Source organism: Eubalaena glacialis, chromosome 3 (genome assembly GCF_028564815.1).
Source record: "Eubalaena glacialis isolate mEubGla1 chromosome 3, mEubGla1.1.hap2.+ XY, whole genome shotgun sequence".
In the NCBI taxonomy this organism is placed as follows: domain Eukaryota; kingdom Metazoa; phylum Chordata; class Mammalia; order Artiodactyla; family Balaenidae; genus Eubalaena; species Eubalaena glacialis.
The window spans coordinates 59856587-59882071 of record NC_083718.1 but is presented as its reverse complement, the minus strand read 5'-3'; the positions used below and the strand labels follow the sequence as shown (position 1 = coordinate 59882071).

The 25485-nt window shown below is 37.8% G+C and overlaps 2 protein-coding genes across 2 annotated transcripts in view; one reads left to right on the top strand and one right to left on the bottom strand.

Moving 5' to 3' along the window:
• The window catches only part of ANKRD45 (ankyrin repeat domain 45), a 55495-nt gene extending 32610 nt beyond the window's left edge, over positions 1-22885 (bottom strand). Inside the window, exons 1-3 of the mRNA XM_061185698.1 lie at positions 22860-22885; positions 14828-15194; positions 6976-7143 (exon numbers count right to left, since the gene is read on the bottom strand). Coding sequence (XP_061041681.1) covers positions 6976-7143; positions 14828-15179 — 520 coding nt within the window. The 5' untranslated portion in view covers positions 15180-15194; positions 22860-22885. The remainder of the gene's footprint in view (positions 1-6975; positions 7144-14827; positions 15195-22859) is intronic.
• TEX50 (testis expressed 50) lies at positions 1223-2698 on the top strand. Its single transcript, XM_061186747.1, has 2 exons — positions 1223-1546; positions 2465-2698. Exons 1-2 carry the CDS (start codon positions 1223-1225, stop codon positions 2696-2698), a joined length of 558 nt encoding a protein of 185 aa, XP_061042730.1.
• Positions 22886-25485: the final 2600 nt, after the last annotated feature.

The window sequence follows — 25485 nt, the reverse complement described above, 5'->3', positions numbered from 1 at the left end:
CTACAAACAATAAATGCTGGAGAGGGTGTGGAGAAAAGGGAACCCTCTTGCATTGTTGGTGGGAATGTAAATTGATACAGCCACTATGGAGTACAGTATGGAGGTTCCTTAAAAAACTAAAAATAGAACTACCATACGACCAAGCAATCCCACTACTGGGCATATACCCTGAGAAAATCACAATTCAAAAAGAGTCATGCACCACAATGTTCATTGCAGTGCTATTTACAATAGCCAGGACATGGAAGCAACCTAAGTGTCCATCGAAAGATGAATGGATAAAGAAGATGTGCCACATATATACAATGGAATTTTGCTCAGCCATAAAAAGAAATGAAATTCAGTTATTTGTAGTGAGGTGGATGGATCTAGAGTCCATCATACAGAGTGAAGTAAGTCAGAAAGAGAAAAACAAATACTGTATGCTAACACATATATATGGAATCTTAAAAAAAAAAATGGTGCTGAAGAACCTAGGGGCAGGACAGGAATAAAGACACAGACGTAGAGAATGAACTTTAGGACACTGGGAGGGGAAAGGTAAGCTGGGACGAAGTGAGAGAGTGGCATGGACATATATACACTACCAAATATAAAATAGATAGCTAGTGGGAAGCAGCCGCATAGCACAGGGAGATCAGCTCCGTGCTCTGTGACCTCCTAGAGGGGTGGGATAGGGAGGGTGGGAGGGAGACGCAGAGGGAGGGGATTTGGGAGGATGTATGTATACATATAGCTGATTCACTTTGTTATACAGCAGAAACTAACACACCATTGTAAAGCAATTATAGTCCAATAAAGATGTAAAAAAAAAAGGGTTGGAAAGGATATAGGTAAGTTGTTTCCATGAAATTCTATTAATATAATTACAATTTAAATTTATTAGCTAGCAAAATATTAGTAAAGTATTTGTTTTTCAGAGAACAGAAGAGGCTCACACTATTCTGGAAAAAGACAAGAAAAAGTGTTCCTAAGAAATCCAAGGTGATTGGCTAGGCAACACCTTTTCAGTCCAGTGTGGTTCTTTATGACATCACTGAATTTATCCCTGAATCACTATGACTGATGATGTTACAGTGATCATCAGTGTATATTTTGCTGACTAGGAAAAGTATCTTCAGTGCTTTGACTGGAGCACCACATTAACTAGTACTCAGGGCATTTCTGCTCTGTCTCTAACCAATTTTTGACTATAAATGCTTTTTCCATTTGAGAAAGAAAGATGCCTTCTCAAGGACTATCCCTGATTTTTCCTCTGTTGTTTATCTGCTTCTTCAGGGAGAGCTTCTGCATTTGTGATGGTACTACCTGGACAAAGGTTGGATGGGAGATTTTTCCAGAAGAAACGCATTATTTGAAAGTTAAGCCTTCTCCATCTCACTGTCTACCTTACCCTCTGGACAAACTATGCTGCAATTTTGCTAGTATGGATATATTTCAGAGTTGTTTACATCTTATTTATATTTTAGTACAAGCTCTCTTTTTAATCCTGTCTGTTTTATCTGCTCATTACCTGTGGGTGAAATGGAAGAAACACCAAAAAAAGGTGAATTAGTGATGCAAATAGTAATAGTTATAGAATATCAAAGAGTTTAAAAGATAAGATTATCACCTTCTTTGAGAGAAAGAACCATGTCTTATTCTTCTTCATAACCTCCCCAATTTCCACCATTCATCCGCAGCATGTAGCAGTTTCTTGCATATGTCGGGTGTTCAGCAAAGGTGTACTCAATTAGAAGGTCCTTAAAATAACCTATTAATTTTAGATAGATTATTTCAAGTTACAAAACACACCAAGAAAGTAGTGAGCTACAATGAATAGAATGCATAGGAAGTGAAGGTATCTGTCTGGGCCCTTAGGTAAGTCATTGTATCTTTCTCAGCTGCCTGATCCATAAAATTAAGGATATGGAACGACATCCTGTTAGATCCCTTCCCGATCTATTTAAGAAAGCTAAGTATACAAAAGTCGGCATGTATTTTTTTAATGGACTGTAAACTAATTTCTAATTTTAGTATAACTTTCTGGAAAATAGCACTCTTAAACTAATTTCCCACTTTGCCAGTGACACCATATTTTGAGGCAATCTTAAAAGCTCATTGACCTTCACAACAATTAGATATTTACAAAATGACTATGATTTTATCACATTATACCTTAAGGCTGTTTAGTAAAGGAAAATATTTTACTAATATTCAAATAATTTCTCCCAGCAGAATGCTCTAATCACAGAAAGTACTTATTAAATGTTTGCCGATGGTGATAATGATTGCTATAACCTTACACAAGGGCATATACAAAAGAGCATTTCTTCTGCATTTATACCTTTCATCTACAGTAACTTTTTCTTTGTATAAATAAGTAACATGTGGTATTTGGAGTTTAAGTGTATATATCCAGAAAACAAATTTAATTTGAACTACAGTAATAAAAAAATCTCTAATATTTTTTTTCTCCTTTTAGCTGAAGAAACAAGCCTCCTTAGATACAGCTGGTAATGATCTAGAAAGCCAGTCCATCTATGACGCTGACCAAATACTCTGCAGACTGGTGGCCACAACATCAATGATCACCAAGTACCTGAATCAGGTGTCCCATCATCCTCCAGCTAAGAAAGTCAAGCACCAAAAACTAAAGGGGAAGAGAGTGAAGGAAAAGGAGCCAGAGGATACAAGACATATCCATATGCAAATATAGCTCAGTCCATTATGGAGACTACACAAGCAATCTATTGCAAGAACTCATGTAAGGACAAAAATGGTTCTTTGGGATGCTTTGTAAATTTTTTGCCACATTCTTTACTGAAACTTTCCAACAAAGTCTGGATTGAACAGTTATTTCTATTCAGCTAAAACGGCTCCATACTCACTAAAAGTACTGGGGAAAGACTGTATACGATCACTGCTTCATGTTTAAGTGTTTTGTTCTTTTTAATGCGTTAGATTACTAATCATTAAGCAATCTGTAGAACAGAATCTTCATTTAGTGTTTCAGTAAATCTCTGATTTAAATCATATTTGTGATTTTTCTTAGTTTCCTGAGCATATTTTATGGCCACACTGAGACGTTTAATTTCCCATCTCATATTGTTAAAATTGTATGGAAATACTAAGGAACAGATTAATTTTTTAAAGTACAAATGTTTCCATTTTCAGTAAAATAAATGAGGAATTAAGTATCAACACTTTTTTAATTTCAAACTTTTGTTGATAAGATGCCTCAGTTTTTTAAAATATTCCACACTTTTGTTGATCAGTCACCTCAATTTTTTAAAGTACGGTTTCCATATTTTCCAAACAAAAACTGAGAGACTGGTCTGAGACTAGGACAGATTTTCTTAACAACATGTTGAAGAATCCCAGAAAAATATGCCAGATCTATAATATACCTCCCATCAATATAAGGGGAAAAAACTTTTAAAAAAACAATCCTTTGTACAGTAATAGATAATGCTACAGTCTTTATAAATAACAGAAGAGAACAGTGCCTGCCTTGGGTTATTGTGGATTATTAAAAGTTTGTTTATGGTTCCACTTTCCACTCCCCTCCTTACTTCCACTCTTCCCTAACCACAACCCTACTCCCACATTTCCATGAATGTCTGCTCTGTACCTTCAGAGTTCTGAACTGTCAACTAATTCCCTCTAAGAGAACACTGATATGTATCTCTATTAATGGAGGACCCTTGAACACTTCAAAAGTCTACAAACCTTGAAGACCCAATGAAATTTATCTCTAATAGTCAAATTTTCAGTAGTATAGAGGAGTCTCTGGGGTAGGGAGTCCTCAGCCCCGTAAACCTCTCATCATTAGAGCAAGAAATGGAAGTGGTTTATACTCTTGTTCAGTCTGAATTAAACAAATGTTACATTTTATGTTGAGTAGTTTGTGTTTTGACATTTCACAGCTACATTACCATGAAGCGCCAATCCTTGCAATCCCATCATTGATCTGGAAACAGAAGACTAGTTTATAGTATTATAGTCTTCTTATCTTCATCACTAGGAAATGGTAGGTCTAATTCCCCTAAGACTGTAAGGACCCAAACTAAACAGATGGACATTAGGGAGATGGAAAGTGGGGTGGGCACGCAGCCTTTAGCATGACCGTTGGCTTGGCGGTTAGAGGTCCCGCTCTGCCAACAGTCAGCCTCACAGTGGTCCTCATGGCAGAGAGTGCAGTGAGAAGCGGATTGCGTCCTTCTCCCCCGGGCCCTCCAGGCCCTCTGGCTTCGGGCCTGGCGGGTGAGCTGGGGGGCCCAGGGACAGGCTGAGGGCTGTGTCCCGCAGAGCTCTAGAGACCTCTCCACAGCCGCCCACTGGCCAGGCCCAGGCCTTGAAGCAGCAGCAAACCTCTCCCCCATCCCCACCTCTTCGACCAAAGGGCGGTGGCTGTCTCCATGGGTCCCGGCCACTGTTTGGGTGCCCTGAGGAGTCAGAGGGCCAGCTGGGTCCTGGGAGCCTGGTTTCCTCAGTGATGATGGCTGGGCAAGGTCTGGCCCTGAGGGTGCCACCAGCTGAGATCTGCCTCCTCAGCCGGGGCTGGGCACTGGCAGGAGGACCCAGACTGGGTGCTGGACAAACGCTCCCCAGCAGGGTAACCGGCCCGTGCAGGGACCCCTCCTCTTGGCCAGGCCTGGACCTCAGAGGACGAAAGTAGAGCCTTGGGACCTTGCCCTTTCTTGTCAGAACAAAGAATAACGTTTATTTTGGTGGAGGTTTACAGGAACATCGTGACCTGACCATGACATGAACAAAGAATTTGACACCAAGATGTTGGCAACAACTAACCATGACCCTCCCTCACCTTTCCTATAAAAGGGCTTGCTGAAAGCTTTTGGGGAGTTCGGGGTTTTTAAGGTATAAGCCACCCATCTCCTTGCATGGCCCTGCAATAAACCTTTCTCTGCTCCAAACTCCAACGTTTTGGTATTGTTTGGCCTCACTCCATGTCAGGCACATGGACTTGCATTTGGTAACAAAACCAATGAAACTCAACACCATAAGGCCCAAACTTTCAGAAAAGTTACAGCAAAATTTGTTCCTGGATTGTGTTTTTTAAGTACAATGGATCATTCTTCAAAAATGGATTTTAAATTATATAATGTGAATTTCACCTACAATAACTATTCATGAAGGGATCAGTTAAATTCTTTGCTATTTTCTTTTTGCATATATATAATATATATATAATCACAGAATCAAAGGTATTGACAGAAATAATGCCCCTAGAAAATATTCAATACAAATGGACAATTATATATAAAATAATCTACAAAGTATAACTCATCTTTTTCTTCCCAAATATGCTACCTTCCCTCAATTTCCTTACTTCTATTAATTCTCCCAGTACCCTTCTCATTTTACTAACAAGCAAGCTCCTTATGGCTGCTGTATGAATCTTCCTAAATATCACTCTAATCCTCTTCCTCGTCTACGTAAAATCTTTCAGTGGCTTCCAACAGCTACAGAAATGAAATCTTCTTAGCCTGACATTTGGGTGTATAATCTGACTGTAATAATAGTAGCATCATTCTTCGAGTGTGATCACACACCAGGCGTTGTGCTAAGTGCTTTATATCATCTCATCTCATTCTCACAACAACGCCCCCAAGAGGTAAGAACTATTATTGGCTCCCTTATCTGGAAATTAAGACTAAAGTATAAAGAATTTAAGTATCTTGTCCAAGGTCACATAGGTTTCAAGTAGAGACATGAGTATTTAAACTCAAGCAATCTGATTCAAAAGCCCATGTACTTACTTCTGCCTGTGCTGTAGCCTAGCTGTGTAAATTATGACTTGCTATTCTAGTAAGGCAATCTCATCACTTTTTCCCCAACATGTCACTTTCATTCATAAGATTTTGCTCATACCCTTTCCCCTTACACTGTGTATGCAAATCCCACCCTTTCTTCAAGGTCCACCTCAACTCCACCATGCTCTGACTTCATGTTCTCTGACCACCCCACAGCATGTACCACCTGCTCTGCCTCTTTTAACCCTTAATTATAGTCTTTCTGATATTGTTATTTAACTCTGGAGTGTGTCTATAGGTTATCATCCTTCACCTAACAAATGTCCAGAGGGCAGGAACAATTAATTGTACCACAACGGTGCTATGCTCATAGTGGTCATTTAATAAATGCTTGCTGAAAAAACACAAATGCAGATAACTATGTAAAATGAATGCCATGAACTTCCTTAGTACTAGTTTTTTAACCAATGTTTGTATGCATACATAATTACACAGGTATATCTTCATGAAATCTCTAAGCTCTATTCTACAGGATTACGGAAATGATGCAAGAAAAATATTAGTGAAACTCAAAACAGTACATAGTTTTTTGACCTTTGATTAAAGCATCACATACATATAGAAAAGTGCAAAATTTATAAGTGTACAGCTCAATGAATTTTCACAAATGAGCACACCTTGTAAACAGCAACCAAATTAAGAAAAAAATATTATGCCCCTGAAGTCCCCCTCATGCCATAATGATACCTACTATTCTGACTTCTACCACCATAGATTAATTTTGCCTAGCAAACCATTTTAAATTATTACAATTGTTTCTACCTGGGGAATCAAATATATTCCTCAAGTATGTCATTTTTTTTAAACATTTAAGGAATGGTCCACTCTGCCTAGGTCTCTCAGAAAATGGCCTTGAACATATTTTATACATATACTCTTACAGAAAATTATTGGTGAAGTTGTTAGAAGGTGATAAATCAACCAGCTTCCAACCAATATAGTTTCTATTAAGTACAATGTTTTAGGCCAATAGCAAAATAGCAACAACAAAAAAAAGGCAGATTTCACGTATTATCACCACCAGTGACTATGGTTAGGTCTACAAATAAAACATCTTGATAGAAGGTGAAAATGTTAATCACCTCTTTGCTTTGTTAAATGCATAGCCTATAACCCTGTAACTTGAGTCAGTGTGCTACTACCTTGTGAGCTTCCTTACCTGCCCAGTCCAGGAACTCAACACACTCAGTCTGGGAATACCGAGCAGCAACATCTCGAGCTCGCTCTTCCTGGAAGTTCAGAGATTCTATATCAACATCCAGTTCCACCAGTGCTTTCAAAGTTTCCAAACGACCCCAGGCTGCAGCACAGTGTAGGAGCGTGTAACCTAACAAATAGAATGAGGATGGTCAGGTCAAGAAGACTGCGCTGTTTTAGGCTATTTCATGGACTAGAAGATCACAATGGCAATCAGGTATTGAACAATTACTACAGGCTAGGCACTATTCTAAGTGCTTCACATACAGTAAATTCATTTAGTTCATAAAAAACCCTATGAGGTCAGAACTATTATAATCCCTATTTTACAGATAAGGAAACAGAGGTCCAGAGAAGCTAAACTTGCCCAAGGAACACAGCCAGTAAATGATGAACACAAGGCACCAACACAGGCAATCTGAAGCCTGAGCTCTTCAACATCTTCTAAGGAAGATGGCAATCTCCCTAACAGTCATCTACTGGAACACAATTAGACCTATGACTTTAGTCTAAGGAATCTGCATCAACTCTAATTACTCTATTATTGTTAACACAGTCATACAAATTACTACAACTGGTATGCCTTTGGCTTGGAAATTAATCATTTGAATTAAAATGGAAATTATGACCTATCAAATTAGAAAGTTATTTTTTAGATTTACTGAGGCAACTACCATGAGGTATAATTGTAAAGGTGAAAAACATGGGCGGCATCTTTAAAATTTTTTCAGACTGGTTTAAAAAAATCAAGTCAAGACTGATTGTTTTAACTTACCCACCAGGATACATTTGTGATTCACTTAACTGGCCAAAGAGGCATGTAGTACTACAAGAAGAGTTGAGCAAAAGAATGAACTAGCATGTATTAAATGTATTAAGTACTAGGTACTTTATGGGCTACTACTTCATTTAATCCTTTCACTAACACTATGAGGTAGGTATTATCAGCCCCATTAAAGGATACAGAGGAAAGTGCAGATCAGAAAGACTATACCTTGCCCAAGGCCACACTGGTAGTAAGCAGCCAAAGCAAAATCAAACCCAGATCTGTTGCCAAATAAAAGGTTTATAAGGAAAAGGAAATAGCACTCAAATGTTTGCCACTGGTTAGAGTAGGGAAAGAGAGAACAAGGACTCCTCCACTTCCTTCCAGAAACCTTTCCCTTGGCTCCCTATTTACCACATTCCCACAGTCCTGGGTCTCAGACCAAGTTGTAAACTATCTTTGTCTTGAGGCTATCATAACCAGAAGGGATAATAAAGAATTAATAAGGAATCAAAAGGAGCATGAAGTAAGCTACTCCACGATCAGCCAAAAGTGGAATTACCTCCCCTCTTTGGCCCAACTCTTTTTTTTAATGTTACAACAGTGAGACATTTCAGAACACCAAGAGATAAAGACTGGCCCAAGAATGTGATCATGGCTTTAGCCCCTACAAAATGGGGGGCCAAGAAATACCCAGATACCAACCCTCATTGTTCCTGCCTTCCGAAGATGCATTTCTTCAGCCAAACGGCCCAGGGCCCCTGGTTTGCTGGGAGAGGGGGACACTATCTACGGAAAAGACACCGCAATAGCAGGAGCAGGAGGCCATTCCAAATGAGATATTCTGGGTCCTGATATTGCTTTTCTCAAGGCTGAAGTTACAGGCCAGGCCAGCAGTAACATCTAAATTTTTTTCCTATTTTTTAATATACATAGTTTAAAAACAAGAAAACATGATTTCTAAACAGAGACAGGCTTTGACCAAGGAATTTAAAACCTATGGGTTTAAACCATGGGTTTAAAAAAACCATTGTATGTTTTCTTTTCCCCCTTGTGAGAGATGGTGTGTTTTCTAGAAGAAAACACACAGATCTTTGTACTATATGAACCCCACAGCTTTCCCAGGAAAAGAAGAACATTTAAATAAGATGATTTCAAAAGCATCCAGACAAGAAGGGGATTTTCCTAAAGTTCTCCCATAATATTGGCAATGGGTATTTGATCCCAGAAGGGAGATACAGAAGGTTACATTTAGAAATCCCAGCAGGAAGAAAGGGACCATAAATGGAATTCTGAAAAATTGGGATTGGTTCTAAGAGAAAAATAATTTCTTTGTGGAAGACTACTGGTTACTAAATAGAGAGAGTCAGTTGAGCAGGTAGTTTACAGTAAGGCAAAAGATCAGACAAGAAGAAAAGTAATCTTTTTCCTCTATGCAGGCATTGTTCTGTGTGCTTCACAAGTATCAACTCATTTAATCCTCACTACAATCCTATGACGTAGGCACAAGTATTTTTCTCATTTATAGATGAGGAAACAAAAGCATGGAGAGGATAAGTACTTTTCTCAAGGTTGCTATAAATTGATGAAGGTCATTAATAAGGTCAAAATCCAAAAACTCCGATGATGAGAGTCACAAACAAGTAATAGGCCATGGAGCAAAATACTCCCCTACCTAGAATATTTTTCACAATCTGCCTACCACCAGCAGTACCAGACTCTTTGAATTCCCCAAATCATGTTGTTTCATGCCTCTATAACTTTGCATATGCTGCTTTTTTCTGACTGATACAGTAATTACAGTAGCAAAATAAAAAATAGAAGTATAAATTTTATATTTACTTAGCATTAATACTAGTATTTTGTAAAACTCAGAGTTCAGAATTCATTTTTTTAATTAGTGTAACTAATACACTTAACCGTGGCACCACCAGGGAAGCCCACTAATACACTTTAAATACGAAAATGTATAAGCATAAAATATCAGATAAAAGCATAACTATCAAATAGGAATATTAAGTATATATTGTCATTCTATTAGCAATATAAATTGTCAGATAAAACAAATCAAAATTAAAGATTAAAAAACAAATACTAGGGACTTCCCTGGTGGTACCATGGTTAAGAATCCACCTGCCAATGCAGGGGACACGGGTTCAAGCCCTGGTCCGGGAAGATCCCACATGCTGCGAAGCAACTAAGCCTGTGCGCCACAACTACTGAGCCCACATGCCACAACTACTGAAGCCTGTGTGCCTAGAGCCCGTGCTCTGCAACAAGAGAAGCCACCGCAATGTGAAGCCCACGCACCACAACGAAGAGTAGCCCCCACTCACCACAACTAGAGAAAGCCCACGCGGCAACGAAGACCCAATGCAGCCAAAAATTAATTAATTAATTAATTAATTGATTTTTTAAAAACACAAATACTATAAAAATGAAGAAACTATAATCATGAAAATTGCAAAAAACACATTATTTGATTTTTTAAGTGTGTCAATGGTATCAACAGGATATTTCTGTACAAATTTTTTCAGCTACTGAAGTTTTTCTCACTCAACATTAGTTGGAAGTAGTTATAAACCAATACCAAATATTTTCCTTCAAATTACCTCAACCCTAATTTTAAAAGAGAGAGGTATCTCCGAACAGCTTTTTGCTTTTTTGATAGAACTGCAATCTTTTTATTGAGAGTAAGTTGTAATCTTTATCGCCAAAGAAAACATTGCTGGTTCATATTTGTCTTTTTTAGTTTCCACATATACAGAGAGAGATTCCATTTCAGTTTCCTGATAAATTTCAAAACTATGAGATTCACATTCTACTTGTTTGGGAAGTTTGTGAACTTAAAAATTATTCTTACAGTAGAAATTTTGTAATACCACAATATGGACCGTTTAAGTTTGTAATTTTCAGTTTGTCTTTTTATGTACACTGAGCAATTAAATCATTGAAATTGTTCTCAACCCATAAATGACTCTGATTTCATATTTTTTAAATACCAAATAAAACTATTATACCTATAAAAAGGCCAGTATTTCATTACCTAAAATAGTGGGTAAGTATACCAGAATAACAACAATATTGTAACACTAAAATCTGATACTACAGTTACTATACTGCCTGCCATGACCAATCCTTCAACCTCCTTTGTCTGGTAAACTCTTGGTCATTCTTCAAGATTCAATATATTGGACTTCCGTGGCAGTCCAGTGGTTAAGATTCCGCGCTTCCACTGCAGGGGGCGCAGGTTCGATCCCTAGTCAGGCAACTAAGATCCCGCATGCTGCGCGGTGCAGCCAAAAAAAAAGATTCAATATATCGCCTCCTCTGTGAAGCCTTCCTTGACCATGTCCAACACTTCCACGTAAAGTTGACTAATCTCTCCTCTGAGCTATCACTGTACCTTGTCCCACTGTATATTAATTATCTATTTACACATCTGTTTTCTGCTAAACTGTGAACTTGTCCAAGTTTGTTGAATTCATTCATCTTTCCCCAGTTCCCAGCACAAGACCTGGCTAGTCCTCCATCCTTAACAAATGTTTGCTGATTGTATGGAAAGACAGAGTTTAAAACAGTAATTAGTTCCGATCATGCCTGTTTGAGTATGGCCAGGTTTAGAGACCAAAGCCTTGCCAGAACCAGAGGAGGTTCCACCATCAATAAACTGCAAACTGCACACACCTGTCCTTGGCTCAAACAGAAAACAAGGCACTTCCCAATACACCAGAAGTCAGTAGTACAGAGAGCTGAGACTGTAAGAACTGTTTCATTCTCCTCCCTTTGGATCAAAAGTGTCCAATTCTTCAGTATTTAAAAGGAAAGGAAATCCTGAAAGCAAATGTGATCCATCAATCACCTGGAAAGTCATTTTCCTTCCTATCCATCTGAGTATCATCCACAAATAAATGGCATACATCTTCTTACTTTAGAGATATCTACCTGCAGTTCTTCACCCAAAAGTCCCTTGATTTTAGGCCAATGGCTTCTTATGTTCCAAAAATTAATAGTGTTCACATATACGCACACAATTATTCATCCTTTAAAAAAAAAATTCTGTCATTTGTGACAACGTGGATGAACCTCAAGGGCATTATACTAAGTGAAATAAGCCAGAAAGAAAAAGCCAAATACTGCATGGTATCACTTATATGTGGAATCTAAAATAAAAATTAAAAGTTAAACCCATGGAAACAGAGTAGAAAAGTGGTTACCAGGGGCTTGAGGGGTGGGGTAAACAGGGAGGGGTTGGTAAAAGGGTACAAACTTTCAGTTATAAGATAAAAACGGTCTGAGGACCTAATGTATAACATGACGACTATAGGTAATAACTATATTGTATAATTGAAATTTGCTGAGAGTAGAACGTAAATGTTCTCACAAAAAAAAATGCAAAAAACCCTGAATTGATCTGTTCTCCCACATGAACAAGCTCATGGGAACTGAGTCAATACCAACCAAACAAGAAATTTACTGGTAAACTGTAATGTAATTCATTATTTTATAATGATTAAAATAATAATTGTCAAATTGGTACAATTAGGTTGGCCAGTTCATGCATACTTTCCATTATAAAATCATCTTCATGGAATGCCAAATAAGCTTAGAATTTCCCAAATCATCAAGTCCTGGTTCCTTTTAATTTACCAGTTCTCTCAATTTCTCTCCTCTCCATTTTACTATAAGCAGCAAGAAGCAAGCAGGATGCACCTTCAACCTCCGCTAAACAAGATTTCATGGCAAGCATGATATCAGAATGAAGAAATGGATTATCTTAGAGCACATCATCAAACTTGAAAGACTGTACACCTATATCCACACACTGGAAAATACCTAACAAGAGGATGGCAATACTCATATCAATTAGTAAGAACACCGCCTTCCTTGAATAGTATTAGAGGCACACTGTCAGATATTGATTTGGGGCTCTCATTTTCTTTTATGTAGTATGATTTTAGATATTACTACTAGTCCCATTTTTTGGGTGAAGAAACTGTAGCATCGAAAGGTTATATAATTTGCCCAAGTCATAGCTAAGATTCAATACTAGGTAAGTTTGCTTCAGGTTTTCAATAGCCTTAAGGAAGGTTTCTTCTGTTCCTACTTCCCTAAAAGCATTCATCATGAACAAGTGCTGCATTTTCTTTCAAAAGACTTTTCTACATCTATTGAAATGATCATGTGGTTTTGTTTATTTAATCTTTTAATGTAGTGAATTATACTAACATTTTTTTCTAATGTTAAAACCATCCTGCATTAATGGGATAAACCCAACCTAGTCCAATAAATGTTTTAACACACAATCTTAGATTCAATTTGTTAATATTTTATTTAAGATGTTTGCATCTGTGTTATTAAATGACTGGCCTATAATTTTCCTTTCTAGTGCTGTCCTTAACTAGTTTTGCTATAAAAGTTATCTCTCATAAAATAAGTTAAGTAGTTTTCCAACTCTCTTTACATTCTCTGGAACCTTTGTATCAGCTAGAGATTACTTTTTCCCTACAAGTGTAGTAAACCTTACCTTTTAAAACATTTGAGTTTGGAATTAGGTGGGGGTGGGACAATGAGGCAGATTTTGATTACTTATTCAATTTTTTTAAATAACTATTGTTCTAGTCAAGTTCCTAGTTTTTTCTTGAATCAATTTTGGTAATTTATATTTTATTGGAAAATTGTCCATTTCATCCAAGTTTTCAAATGTACTGTCATGAAGTTGTTTATGATACTTTCTAGTAATTTTTTAAATCTTAGTTTTTCCTATGTGAATGCTTCATTTTTAAAATTCCAAATATTGTTTATGCTCTCTCTTTCTTATATCACGTATCAAAAACTATCAATATTATCAAAGGTTTTTCAACTCTTTTTCACTAAACCAGATTTTGGTTTTGTTGATTCTATTGTGTTTTTTGTTTGTTTGTTTGTCTTTTGGTGGGTTTTTTTGGCTGCACTGTACAGCTTGCAGGATCAGGGATCTTAGTCAACAAGGGATCGGACTGAACCTGGGACACCTGCAGTGGAAGAGTGGAGTACTAACCACTGGACCACCAGGGAATTCCCTCTCTACTGTTTCTTTATTTTCAATGTCATTATTTTACTCTATTATTTTCTCTTCTTCTTTCTTTGGATTTTCAGTTGTTCTTTTTCTAACTCCTTGAGTTAAATACTCTGCTTTCTAATTTTCAATATTTCTTATATTCTAATATATGCATTAAATTAGAATTTTAATTTTAGTTTTATTCCACAGGTTCTGACATAACTAGATCCTGCTGCCACTTAAATATTTCATAATTTCTATTATATCTTTTGTCACCAATAGATAATTTAAAGTGTGTTTTTGTTTCCAAAATTATAGGGATTTTCAGTTATCTTTTTGTTACTATTTTCTAATTTTATTTTATTGTTGTCAGAGACCACAGACTGCATGCTACGGATTCTTTGATATTTGTAGACACTTCCTTTATGGCTTAACATATCAATTTTTTAAAATGTTCCATGTGAGCATGAAGAAAATGTATAGTCCCTATTTGCTAAAGATCATTGTTTTATTTTCTACAATGACCATGTTTTATATTTGCAATCTGAAAAAAACAAGTGACTGAATTTAAAGAGTTAATTGGATAATGACTGCAAAAACAAATCTTCAAAGGAAAGAGATAATAATATTATTGAGCATTTACTGTATACCAACTTTATATTTATTATCATATTTAATCCTCATAACCTATAAGGAAAACCCTATAAAGAAAATACAATCATCCCCATTTTGTAGATGAAACAGAGACACAAAAAGATTAAGTAACTTGCCCTAGTCACACAGCTAATAAATAGTGAATTCTGTGTTCTTAACTACTATGCTACTAAATACATCAACATGCATACACACACATTCATATGTATATATATATACACACACACACACACACACACACAAACATATGCAAAATATAAAGCAGGCACATCAAATTTATCCAAATTTAAAGATAATACATAGCATCTTTAGGTAGTCATAAGTAATACTGATAAGAGAAAAAAGACAAAATACCTCTGGTGGTTTTTTCATTCAGATTCACACCATATTTGGCTAAAGTTCTAATGACATCACTTTGCCCAGCCATGCAAGCTGCATACAACAAATTTCTCCCAACGATGTCTTCTTCCAAGAGTAGCTGCATGGCCTGTTCATGGTGAGGGTTCTCAGGATCCTCAAAAATCTTCTGCAAACCTTCTACATCCCCTGTGAGAGCAGGTGGTAAGAGGGGATTAATGGTGGCAGTTTCCTCTGCTTCTTTGGATTCTTCTTCTTCTTCATTATCATCTTCTTCCTCTTCTTCTTGCTGTGAGAAAAATATTGATTTTTCTGAACTCTCTGACTCTGGGGGTCCTTCTGACTCCATTAACTGCAAAAATACCTGAGACCAAAAAAAGTAATAGAAATCTACTCAAACAAATCAGTATTTCTTTATTTATTTGTTTGATCAGTCAACTGACAGTCAACTGAATGAAATGAAAGTACTTAACTGGTTCAAAATAAACCAGTTATAAAATAAGATACTTCATCCATTCAATCAATAAAGTTTATTGTGCACCAACACACTGCCTGAATATATACTAAAATGCTGAATGTGTGATGTAAACAGTAAATTCAGTAGGAACAGGAGAAGAAATATCAATGTGGGTGAGATTCACTAGGAAAAGATTGAAAGAGAATGTTAAAGAGGCTCACCTGCCTAAACAAGGGTCCCTGGTGGGGAGAAGTGAGAAATACAGTTGGATCACTGAAGCCAGATTATTAAGAACTTAAAAATCAGGCACTGACATTTAGACAGAATTCATTCACTCAGTAATACTTACTGAAAGCCTACTAATATACTAAGTGCTGTATAGGCACTATGTAAATTACAAAGAAGAATCAAATTTATTTCCTGCCCTTAACAACTTACTATTTCAAAGGAGAAAATATGACATGTACAAAATAAGTGTAATAAATGGTGACAAGTGCTAAGAATCATAAAAGATGAAGTGCTATGGGAGTTTAGAAGGGACCAGATTAAGTCCTGGTAAAGTTAATCAAGTAAGTCTTAATAGTACTCACTCTGTCAGAACACATATTAAATTGGGGATGATTCAGAGAAGAGCAGCATGGTTCTCTCATGTGTACAAAAATGTCTGCAGCGTCACTGTTCATAAAAGCAAAAATCCTGGGCAGGAAAAAAAACCCAATGCCTATGAACAGGAGCATAAACTGTGGCATATTCACACAAAATTGTATATGGTAGTTAAAATGAAGAAATTACAGTAATACACTATGTGGAAGGCGGCTTCTGATATGGCTCCCATGACCTTACCCCACCTCCTGGTAACCTCCGGCCAACAGCCAGAGGGAACCAAGGCCCTCGGTACAATAGCCAGTGAGGAATTTAATTCTGCCACCAACCACTGAATGAGTTTGGAAGTGGATCTGCTCCAGTTGAACTTTGAGATGACTGTGGTCCCAGGCAACGCCTTGACTGCAGCCTCGTGAGAGACTCTGAAGTAAAAGATCCAGCTAAGCTTTGCCCTGATTCTTAACCCAGAGAAACTGTGAGATACTGAATGTGCTATTTTAAGCTACCAACTTTGAGGATAATTTGTTATACAGCTATAAATAACTAAGGCACACAACGATATGAATGAATATTAGCAATACAGTATTAGCTGAAAAAAGTAAATCCAAAAGATTAAACATACCAAGATATATTTTTGTAAAGTTCAAAGCAATTAAAATTATGGTTACCAAGGGGGAAGGATGGGGGGAGGGACAGTTAGGGAGTTTGGGATTGACATGTACACACTGCTATATTTAAAATAAATAACCAACAAGGAAAAAAATTCAAATAATAAAAATTAAATTAAGTTAAAATAGACTTTTTAGGAATATAAGTAGGTACAATAACACTATTCTAAAAAGAAGAAGAAAAGCAAGATTGAACACAAGATTCAGGATAGTGTTGAGGGGGCGAGTAAAGATGCAGGAAATGGGATAAAGGGAATCACATTTCTAGTAAAGAATATGGCATTTAAGCTGCGCCATAAAGAATTGGCAAGATTTGGTCATTCACAAGTCAGAAGGAAGGGAAATCTAGTTAGACAGAATAACATTTCTTTATACCATAGCCCTATATTAATCTCTAGCGTCACTAAATGTGTATAATACTTGTAATCTGTTGAAGTTAGGAATTCTCTGATTGCAAATAATAGAAAAATAATAGGATTGACTTTTAAAAGTAGGAGATGATTTTCTCACATAGCAGGAAGTTTAAAGGTGGAGATGGTTCAGCAGCTCAAAAATATAGATCTAAGCTCTATTTTTCTATTCTATCACAGTTCGTAAGACTTTCATCATCATGGCTGTTGCCTAATGGTGACAAGATGACTGTCATAATTCCTGGCATCACGTCTGCATTTATGGCAGTAAAAAGGGGGAATCGCCCTGAGGACACTAGTGGCATTCATCCCTTTTGAGAGGAAAGCAAAAAAAAAATCTTTCCTAACAAGACCCAACAAACTTCCAGTTATATCTCAAAGGCCAGATTGTTTCCTTATATTTAAGAGAAGGAAAAAAAGAAGTTTCTTGATTTTCCTGTCTCAATAACAGAAGCAAGCAAGGTAGATGGGGTTGGGGATGGGAGTTGAGTTAGCCAATCAATCATGACTCCACCATAAAATTTGGTCCAAATCTTATCTTTGAGACTGTTTTATTCAATTCCTTCATTTTACAGAATGAATATAGAGGAAACTTATAATCCTTTGAGTGCCTGACATCCACTATCCACCCTCCCAACACACATCCCTGTACACATAAACACACACACTCGCTTCCTTAAAGAATCCCAATCTCCATTTTAAAAAATTCTTCTAATGGGAGATAAAGCTAACTTCCCACTACAGAAGCCAGAGAGGCACGATCCTCCTTCTCTCCATCTCAGCACAAGCTTGGGAGCAGGCACATAAGTTAGGCTCGGCCAATCAGCTACTAAGTCCCAGGATCTTGACTTTTTTTTGTTGTTGTTGTTAATCATTGTATTATTTTTGTTGTTGTTGACATATAACACTGTATTAGTTTAAGGTGTACAACATAATGATTTGATATATGTATATATTGCAAAATGATTACCACAATATGTTTAGTTAATATCCATCACCTCGCATAGTTACAAAAAAGTTTTTTCCTGTGACGAAAACATTTAAGATCTAATCTCTTAGCAACTTTCAAATACAATATTGTATTCAATTCAATACAATATTGTTAACTATAGTCGCTATGCTGTACAGTATTTCCCCAGAAGGTATTTATCTTGTAACTGGAAGTCCTTTTGACCACCTTCATTTATTTCACCCACCCCCTACACCTGCCTCTGGCAACTACCAATCTGTTCTCTGCATCTATGAGTGGGTTTTTTTTGCTTCTACATATAAAAAAACAGGATCTTGACTCTTGAACATGGGCCACAAGGACATGAGGTTACTTGAAGGACATTCAACAAGTGACAGCAACAGTGTACTGATCGAACTTCCTGCTATGAGAACATGCTGTGGTTCTTGTGGTGTGAGCGCCCCAGAGCTCCCTTGGTTCCTGCTCAAACAGCCTCCCTAATCATGTGGGCCCCTGGTAAGTATAGCACTTAGACATTAGTTCTTTCTCAAAATCTAATCTCCCTCCCTCTTTTCTTTTAACCATACTTTTTTAAACCAATATTTATATTGGAATAAAACTATTTCCCAGGCACTCTTGTAATATGGTGTGGCCATATGTCCAAGTAGTAAACAATAAGATGTAAGTAGATATGTATTGATAGTATGTAACTTCTAGAAAAGTGTAATTCCTTCTCACTGGATTGCAAGCCTGAAAGCTAGAGCTTGCACAGCTCATTTAGACCATGAGGTAGATGTCCTGTCCAAATACATATATATTACTTCAATTTTAATACATAGCATATAGTAGTTTGTCATATCTTGTTTTAATTATACATGTAAACATATATAACATCTATTAATAGGGTAACCAAAGAATTAATTGTTCAGTAGTAATGGACATTTTTATCTTGGGCACATTGCATTTATGGGTATATTTGCATACATATAATTAAACAAAATATCATTTATCTTTACTACATGTAACATACTGATGTTTTTAATCCCATCTATTTTTTAAGGCTGGGTGCCACCCACTAAATTGATTTCATGACCCACTAATGGGTTGCAACCCACAGTGTGAAAAAATATTAGTCTTGAATAACCACTAAGGAAACTCTACCAAGAAATCAACAAGAGAGGCTCTAACAGAAGTTATAGACAGCATGTGCTTGTGGTTTATAGCTTAGGTGACATATGTCCTCTTGCACCCAGGACAGTTCCACTGACATCTCTTCCCCGGTGTGATTTTTTTTTTTAATTTATTTTTAGCTGCATTGGGTCTTCGTTGCTGCGCACAGGCTTTCTCTAGTTGCTGTGAGTGGGGGCTACTCTTCGTTGCAGTGGGTGGGCTTCTCATTGCGGTGGCTTCTCTTGTTGTGGAGCAAGGGCTCTAGGGCGCAGGCTCAGCACTTGTGGCGCACAGGCTTAGTTGCTCCGCGGCATGTGGGATCCTCCCAGACCACGGCTCCAACCTGTGTCCCCTGCATTGGCAGGCGGATTCTTAACCACTGCGCCACCAGGGAAGCCCCAGCCCTGGTGTGATTTTTAATAGAATCCTCTTTCACTCTCAAAACGTCCATTAATACTACACAATAAATTATTTTGTCACCTTACTAGTAACATGATATTCTGGAACATTCTACTAAAGATATCCATATTCAAACCTTAGAGAATAGAGGCAGGATGTGTTTGAAATGCCTTTCCTCACTGGCCCATCAGGGGCCCAGACATGAGACCTTGAAGATACTGAGAAAATTCTATTTGTATTTCATATGTATTCCTGCTAGGCCTAGAATAGCTTTTTTTCTCCTCCACTCCTATTAGCCAAATCCTATGTAGGCCAAGCTATAAACCTACCTTCTTCCTAAAACATTTCTTCACTCCTCTCTAGAATGTACCCAGGCCTCTCCCTCCTCTGAACTTCAAAGGTCATTATATATATTCTGTACCATACAACCTACCAAATATGGTATTGTATTATTTTCTATTTGTTTCAAGTACTTAAGACACCAACTCAATTTGACTGTAAACTGGATAGGAGCAAGTATCAAGCTTTATGCTTCTCTTGTGTCACTTTCAGACTTACCACAATTCCTGGCTTGTCGTATGCATTCAATAACTCTTAACATCAGGCTTGCAATTCCCCCTGCTTTTCTTCACAGCCAAGAGCAACGGATTTTGGAGTTAGAAAGACTTGAGTTCACAATGCAACCCTGCAACTTATTAGCTACATAATACTGGGAAATTTACCTAATCTCTGCTAGAAATAACACTAGAACCTAGTTTATATGATCACTCTGAGACTTAAAATAAATCAGATGATGCATGTGTTAAGCACATGGTGAGCACTTGGTATGCGGACCCTGTCATCATCATTGTACCATCATTCCTAGAGCAAAAGCATCCATGAAGCAAAAGACAAGATAGTAATTCTATTAGTTCTTTTTTTTTTTTAATACACAGTTTTCCTACATAGGGTTTGAGTAAATGACTTTCTACTCTACGACCACCAAACTCTTGATTACAGACAGATTATTCTGCATCTAGATATCAATCTAATCTCAGGTTAATTCAGAGATTTGGAGATAAATTAGATCAAATCTAGGAATGTGATTCAGGCCAGAATACTAAAAGCTACCCTTGGTACACCCTTGAATAGAGTTTAATTTCCATATCAATCCAGAAGTAATATGATTAGGGCAGCAGTTCTCAAATTCTATGATCTCAGGGCTCTTCACGCTCTTAGAAATTGAGAACACCAAAAGTTTTTGTTTATGAGGGTTATATCTATCTGTGTTTACCATATTAGAAATTAAAACTGAGAAACCTTTAAAATATTTATTAATTCATCTTAAAACAATTACATGTTAACATAAAAGTATAGCTTATAAAAAATAACTATATAAAGACAAAAAATTGATGAGTGGCATTATTTTACATGTTTGCACATCTCTTTAATGTCTGGCTTAATAGAAGACAGATGGATTCTCTTATCTGTTTCTGCATTCTCTGCAATGATGTGTGATATTGTGATATCACATGTCATGTGGCCTCTAGCAAACCACTGTGACATGTGAGAGAATGAGAGTGCAACGGCAAAAAACATCGAAGAATTAATATGAAGACAGTTTGACTGGCAGACTCCCTGAAAATGTCTTAGTGATCCCCAGGGATTCTCAGACCATACTCTGAGAACCACTGCACTAAGACTAACCCTCAAGCCACTCCACCCTATAGGCAAGCTCCCAAGACTGTTCTAATCCAAATCTAGACTGAACTAGGATCAGCCTTTCTGTAATAAAAGGACAAAGTGAAGTCTTATAGGCCATTTATCCTTAGGCCTGACTTTTGAAAGACAATATCTAATTAGGAGAATAAAAGTAAACTCTCATGTGTTTGGTGGTCTATTGCTGACTATGCCCTTCATCATATTGTCCCTTGAAGACAGAGCAAAGAATTCTATTTTCTATAGGTTTTTTCTTCTTATAACATAGAAGATTTAGAATATTTTAAAGTATTTTTACTGTGAATATAAGTTGTAACAGGGTGATCATACTAACATACATAGCTTTTCCTTTCTTCCTTTTATCAACATTCTAGATATTGAAAAAACTTAAGCTTTTCCTTTCTTCCTTTTATCAACATTCTAGATATTGAAAAAACTTAACTCACTAATATTTTTGTTTTAGAAAACAGTTTTTCCCATGAGAAATATGTAACTTATGTTTAATATATAGTGGGTTTATTTGTGTTATTGTTAAAACAATAAACTTTTTTTAATTCTCAGTTTTAAGTTCTAATTCTTACTATACCTATAATATTTACTGTATGGATAGATACTTTCTTTGCCCAGAAAAGTTATAACATGAATCAAAATTGCAACCCCACTACATATAACCAACAGTTCACATAGAAAATGAGTGTGGAGAGGGGAGAGGGAGGGCTGGAACTCTGAAGGCAGAATGACTGTGAGTCAGAAGACCCATGCTTTAGTCCTGACTCTTGTACTTATTTTATTAATTATGCGACTTTTCTGAACTTACTCTCCTCAATTGTGAATTAAGAATAGTTCTGCCTTACTGAATTAGTGTGAATTTTAACTATTAAGTGTGAATTCTTTTGAGGCTGCTAAGGCACTAATAATAGAAAATCACATAGGTCCCTACTCCACAGGCATCCCAGTCTGGTGGGAAAGACACAAGTAAATCAGCAATGACAGAGTGAGATAAGGGGCATAATGGACATAAGCAAAGGGTGCTTGGAGAGTAAAGAGGCTGGACCTCTAAATTAGACTCCCGAGTGGGGAGGTCCCGGAAAGGCTTCGCAGAAGAGGTGACCCTTCAGTATGGAAGAGCAAGAGTCTTAAAAGGAGGAGAAAAGGACAATCCAAGTAATGGGATTAGCATAAACAAAGGGCAAGGAAGGCAGACAAGACACTATGAAGTTGTGGGAGAGGAATAGATCTTAAGGGCCTTTTAAGCCAATTGAATTTTTTCTTCAAAAAATGTAGTCCCTTAAGGATTTTAAGTCCCAGCTCAAGGGAAAGGCCTCAAAGGGCAGCCCTGGGCTCCCAGGATTAAACAAAAGGAAGACCCGAGGATACAGACAGTGGCAGCCCCAGTGCGAGAACACGGAGGTGGGGCGGAGGGGGTACCGGTCATTTCTGGGCACCATAGTTCGCCTTGCCGCCTGAAGCCCGAGGGACCGCCCGCGGAGCGTGACCGGCTACGCAAAGCTCGGGGCAAAGGCCAAGACTGAGGACGCCGCGGTTGAAGCCCACTCCCCTCCAGCCCCTGCCGAGCAGCGTGGAGAGGAGATGCCCATTCTCTTCCACGCCCACGCGGAGCGCCCACCCCAGGCCCCTCCGACCCCGGACCCGCGACCCTCCGACCCGGACTCACCACTCCCTAGGCCCCGGGCTTCTGCGGTTACCATGGCGACGGCGCACCGGCGCGCGGCAGCGCCACCCCGAGCGCGGCAGCGCCACCCCGAGCGCGGCGGCTCCGGCTGCGCGCAAACGTCAAGGGTACAAGGTGCAGGAAGCGAGAGGCCAAAGGCGGGGAGGAGTTCGTCAAAATGATTTAAATTGCTGTGTTTGGACGGTGGCGTGCTAGTTTTTTCTTTGTTTTGTAAGTTTTCAGTAATATGGTCCATATTTATTTTACAAATTTAAAAAATAAAATTTAAAAATAAGGTGTGTATATTGGTTGCCGGCCAGTCTTAGACGTTTGGCCTTTAAACGAAAGAATTTTCAGGAAATATGAGGATGCATTCTAAAACAACGGAAGATTGTAAATATAAAACGGACAACTTGCTTAATTTTCTAGTCTACTGAGGATCTTTCTCCTATGGTTTACAGTCATTGTCACCAACAAAAGGCGTTTCTTGAGACCTCACAAGCGCCAACTATGGCAGGAGCGGAAGCAGTTTGGAAACTGTGTCTCTTTTGAGTCAGGAATTTAAGATCCAAAACAGTCGACTTTTAAAAAGGGGGAAAAGAGTGGAGGTGGGATAGGAGCCTCGAAAGAAACCAGTAGAGAAGAGGTAAGCTTACCCAGAAATTATGTAAATGTTCATATCGATCATGGAGCGAAGACCGGGAAGTTTTTGTACTGAAAAGGAAAAAAACCTTCATTTCTTTCATCATATATTTCTACAAGGAAATCATTAAGGAAGAGGTACCATTTTAGAGAAACTCCAAACATTTTAGCTGAAGGCTGAATAGCCTCGTTTTAAAGTGAATATTTGGCCTAAGGCCCAAGCAAAATATCACTATCATAGATCTGAACTTCTGAAATACAAGAGGAATTTTGAAAGAATTTTAAACTGTAGTATTAAAATTTCTTATTCAGATAAGTTGTGGTAATCAGAATTGTAGAGATGACTTTGTAGACAGAGACAGTAGTCTAGAAGCTTTGTCAGCTGCTAGCTCGCTCCGGCAATCACCGATACAGCGTATTTGCTCTACTAAACACTCATTTCCTACTGAAGTTGGTGGAGGAGCAAGACATTTTAGGCATTTCACTTTTAATATGTTCTTTTTCATAGTCTTTGGTTTGGGGAGAGTCTTTTAATGTATGAATGCAAGATGACTTATGATGCATGACTGTGCATGATTATGTTTTTAATTAATCTTCATTGGTTGTGAAGGATTCCCAAATACAATTGTTTCTTGAAAGTCTTAAATTGAATTAAATAACTAAAAATTAAATAGAGTTCTTAAAGATTACTTTTAGTACTCTGAATACTAGAAAGGGTGGGAAAACACTAAATAGGTCTGAGAAACCTAAAATCAAAGGGGCCTTGTTCTCTTCTTAACTCCATGTCAGAGACAGCTGCATGATTCATTGGGGCAGACTAGGTTAGAAACAGCCTTACAAAGGAGATTCCCGCCTCCAGTGTGGCCCAGATGCAGCAGATAGACTCCTACGATCACCTCTAACTCCCATGCCCGCCACCCAAAGCTTGGGATAAAGAGCCATTGGATCTGAAGGAGGCAAATGGATGTACAAGAGACATGTCGACAATAACCTGTGGGTACTAACAATGGGGGTCCAGATAAGACAGTGAAGGCCTGATGTACAAATTACTTACGGAGCAGATGAGATAAGCACTCTTCAAGCCCCCCTAAAATCAGGTCAGCTCCAAAAAATTACGGTAGAGAGGTTTCCAAATTGATTGAAATTCATTTTTTCCACTCTAGGACAATGGGTCCTCTGATTAGAATTTAAATTATTGGTCTTCCCTGGTGGCGCAGTGGTTAAGAATCCGCCTGCCAATGCAGGGGACACAGGTTCGAGCCCTGGTCCAGGAAGGTCCCACATGCTACAGAGCAGCTAAGCCCGTGCACCACAACTACTGAGCCTGCACTCTAGAGCCCGCAAGCCACAACTACTGAGCCCGTGTGCCACAACTACTGAAGCCCACGCATCTAGAGCCCGTGCTCTGCAACAAGAGAAGCCACCGCAATGAGAAGCCAGCGCACCACAATGAAGAGTAGCCCCTGCTCACAACTAGAGAAAACCCGCGCGCAGCAATGAAGACCCAATGCAGCCAAAAATAAAAATAAATAAATAAATGTATTTTAAAAAAGAATTTAAATTATTTTAATTATTATTATATTTCTTAAATTCCATAGTTCATGGACTGAGAATCATGTTCTTTATACAAGTTAATTTCTGGTGAAATAACAGGATAAATTAGTTGAGAAAGTTACTCCAAGGTAACTTAATGTACTATATTAATATTTATATTTCATTAACTAAAGGCCTATCCTATGCTGAGTACTATGAAGTGATTCTTATAAATAATCTCTAATCCTCAGAGCAACTCTGTGAAGGTAGTATTATTATTCTTCAAACTGACACTCAGCAAAGTTGGGTCACCTACCTAAGACCACACAACTAGAAAAGAGCTGAACCAGGGTTTGAACCTAGGTCAGTGTGGTTTAAATTACCACAGGATTGCCACTGGTTAGCTATAAACTAATTATGTATTAGAGGATGCCCATCCAAACTGATAATTTAA

Coding starts and splice junctions, on each gene's coding strand:
- TEX50 (XM_061186747.1), top strand. CDS start 1,223: ATGCCTTCTCAAGGACTATCCCTGATTTTTCCTCTGTTGTTTATCTGC. Junction 1,547..2,464: donor GGAAGAAACACCAAAAAAAG/GTGAATTAGTGA, acceptor TTCTCCTTTTAG/CTGAAGAAACAAGCCTCCTT.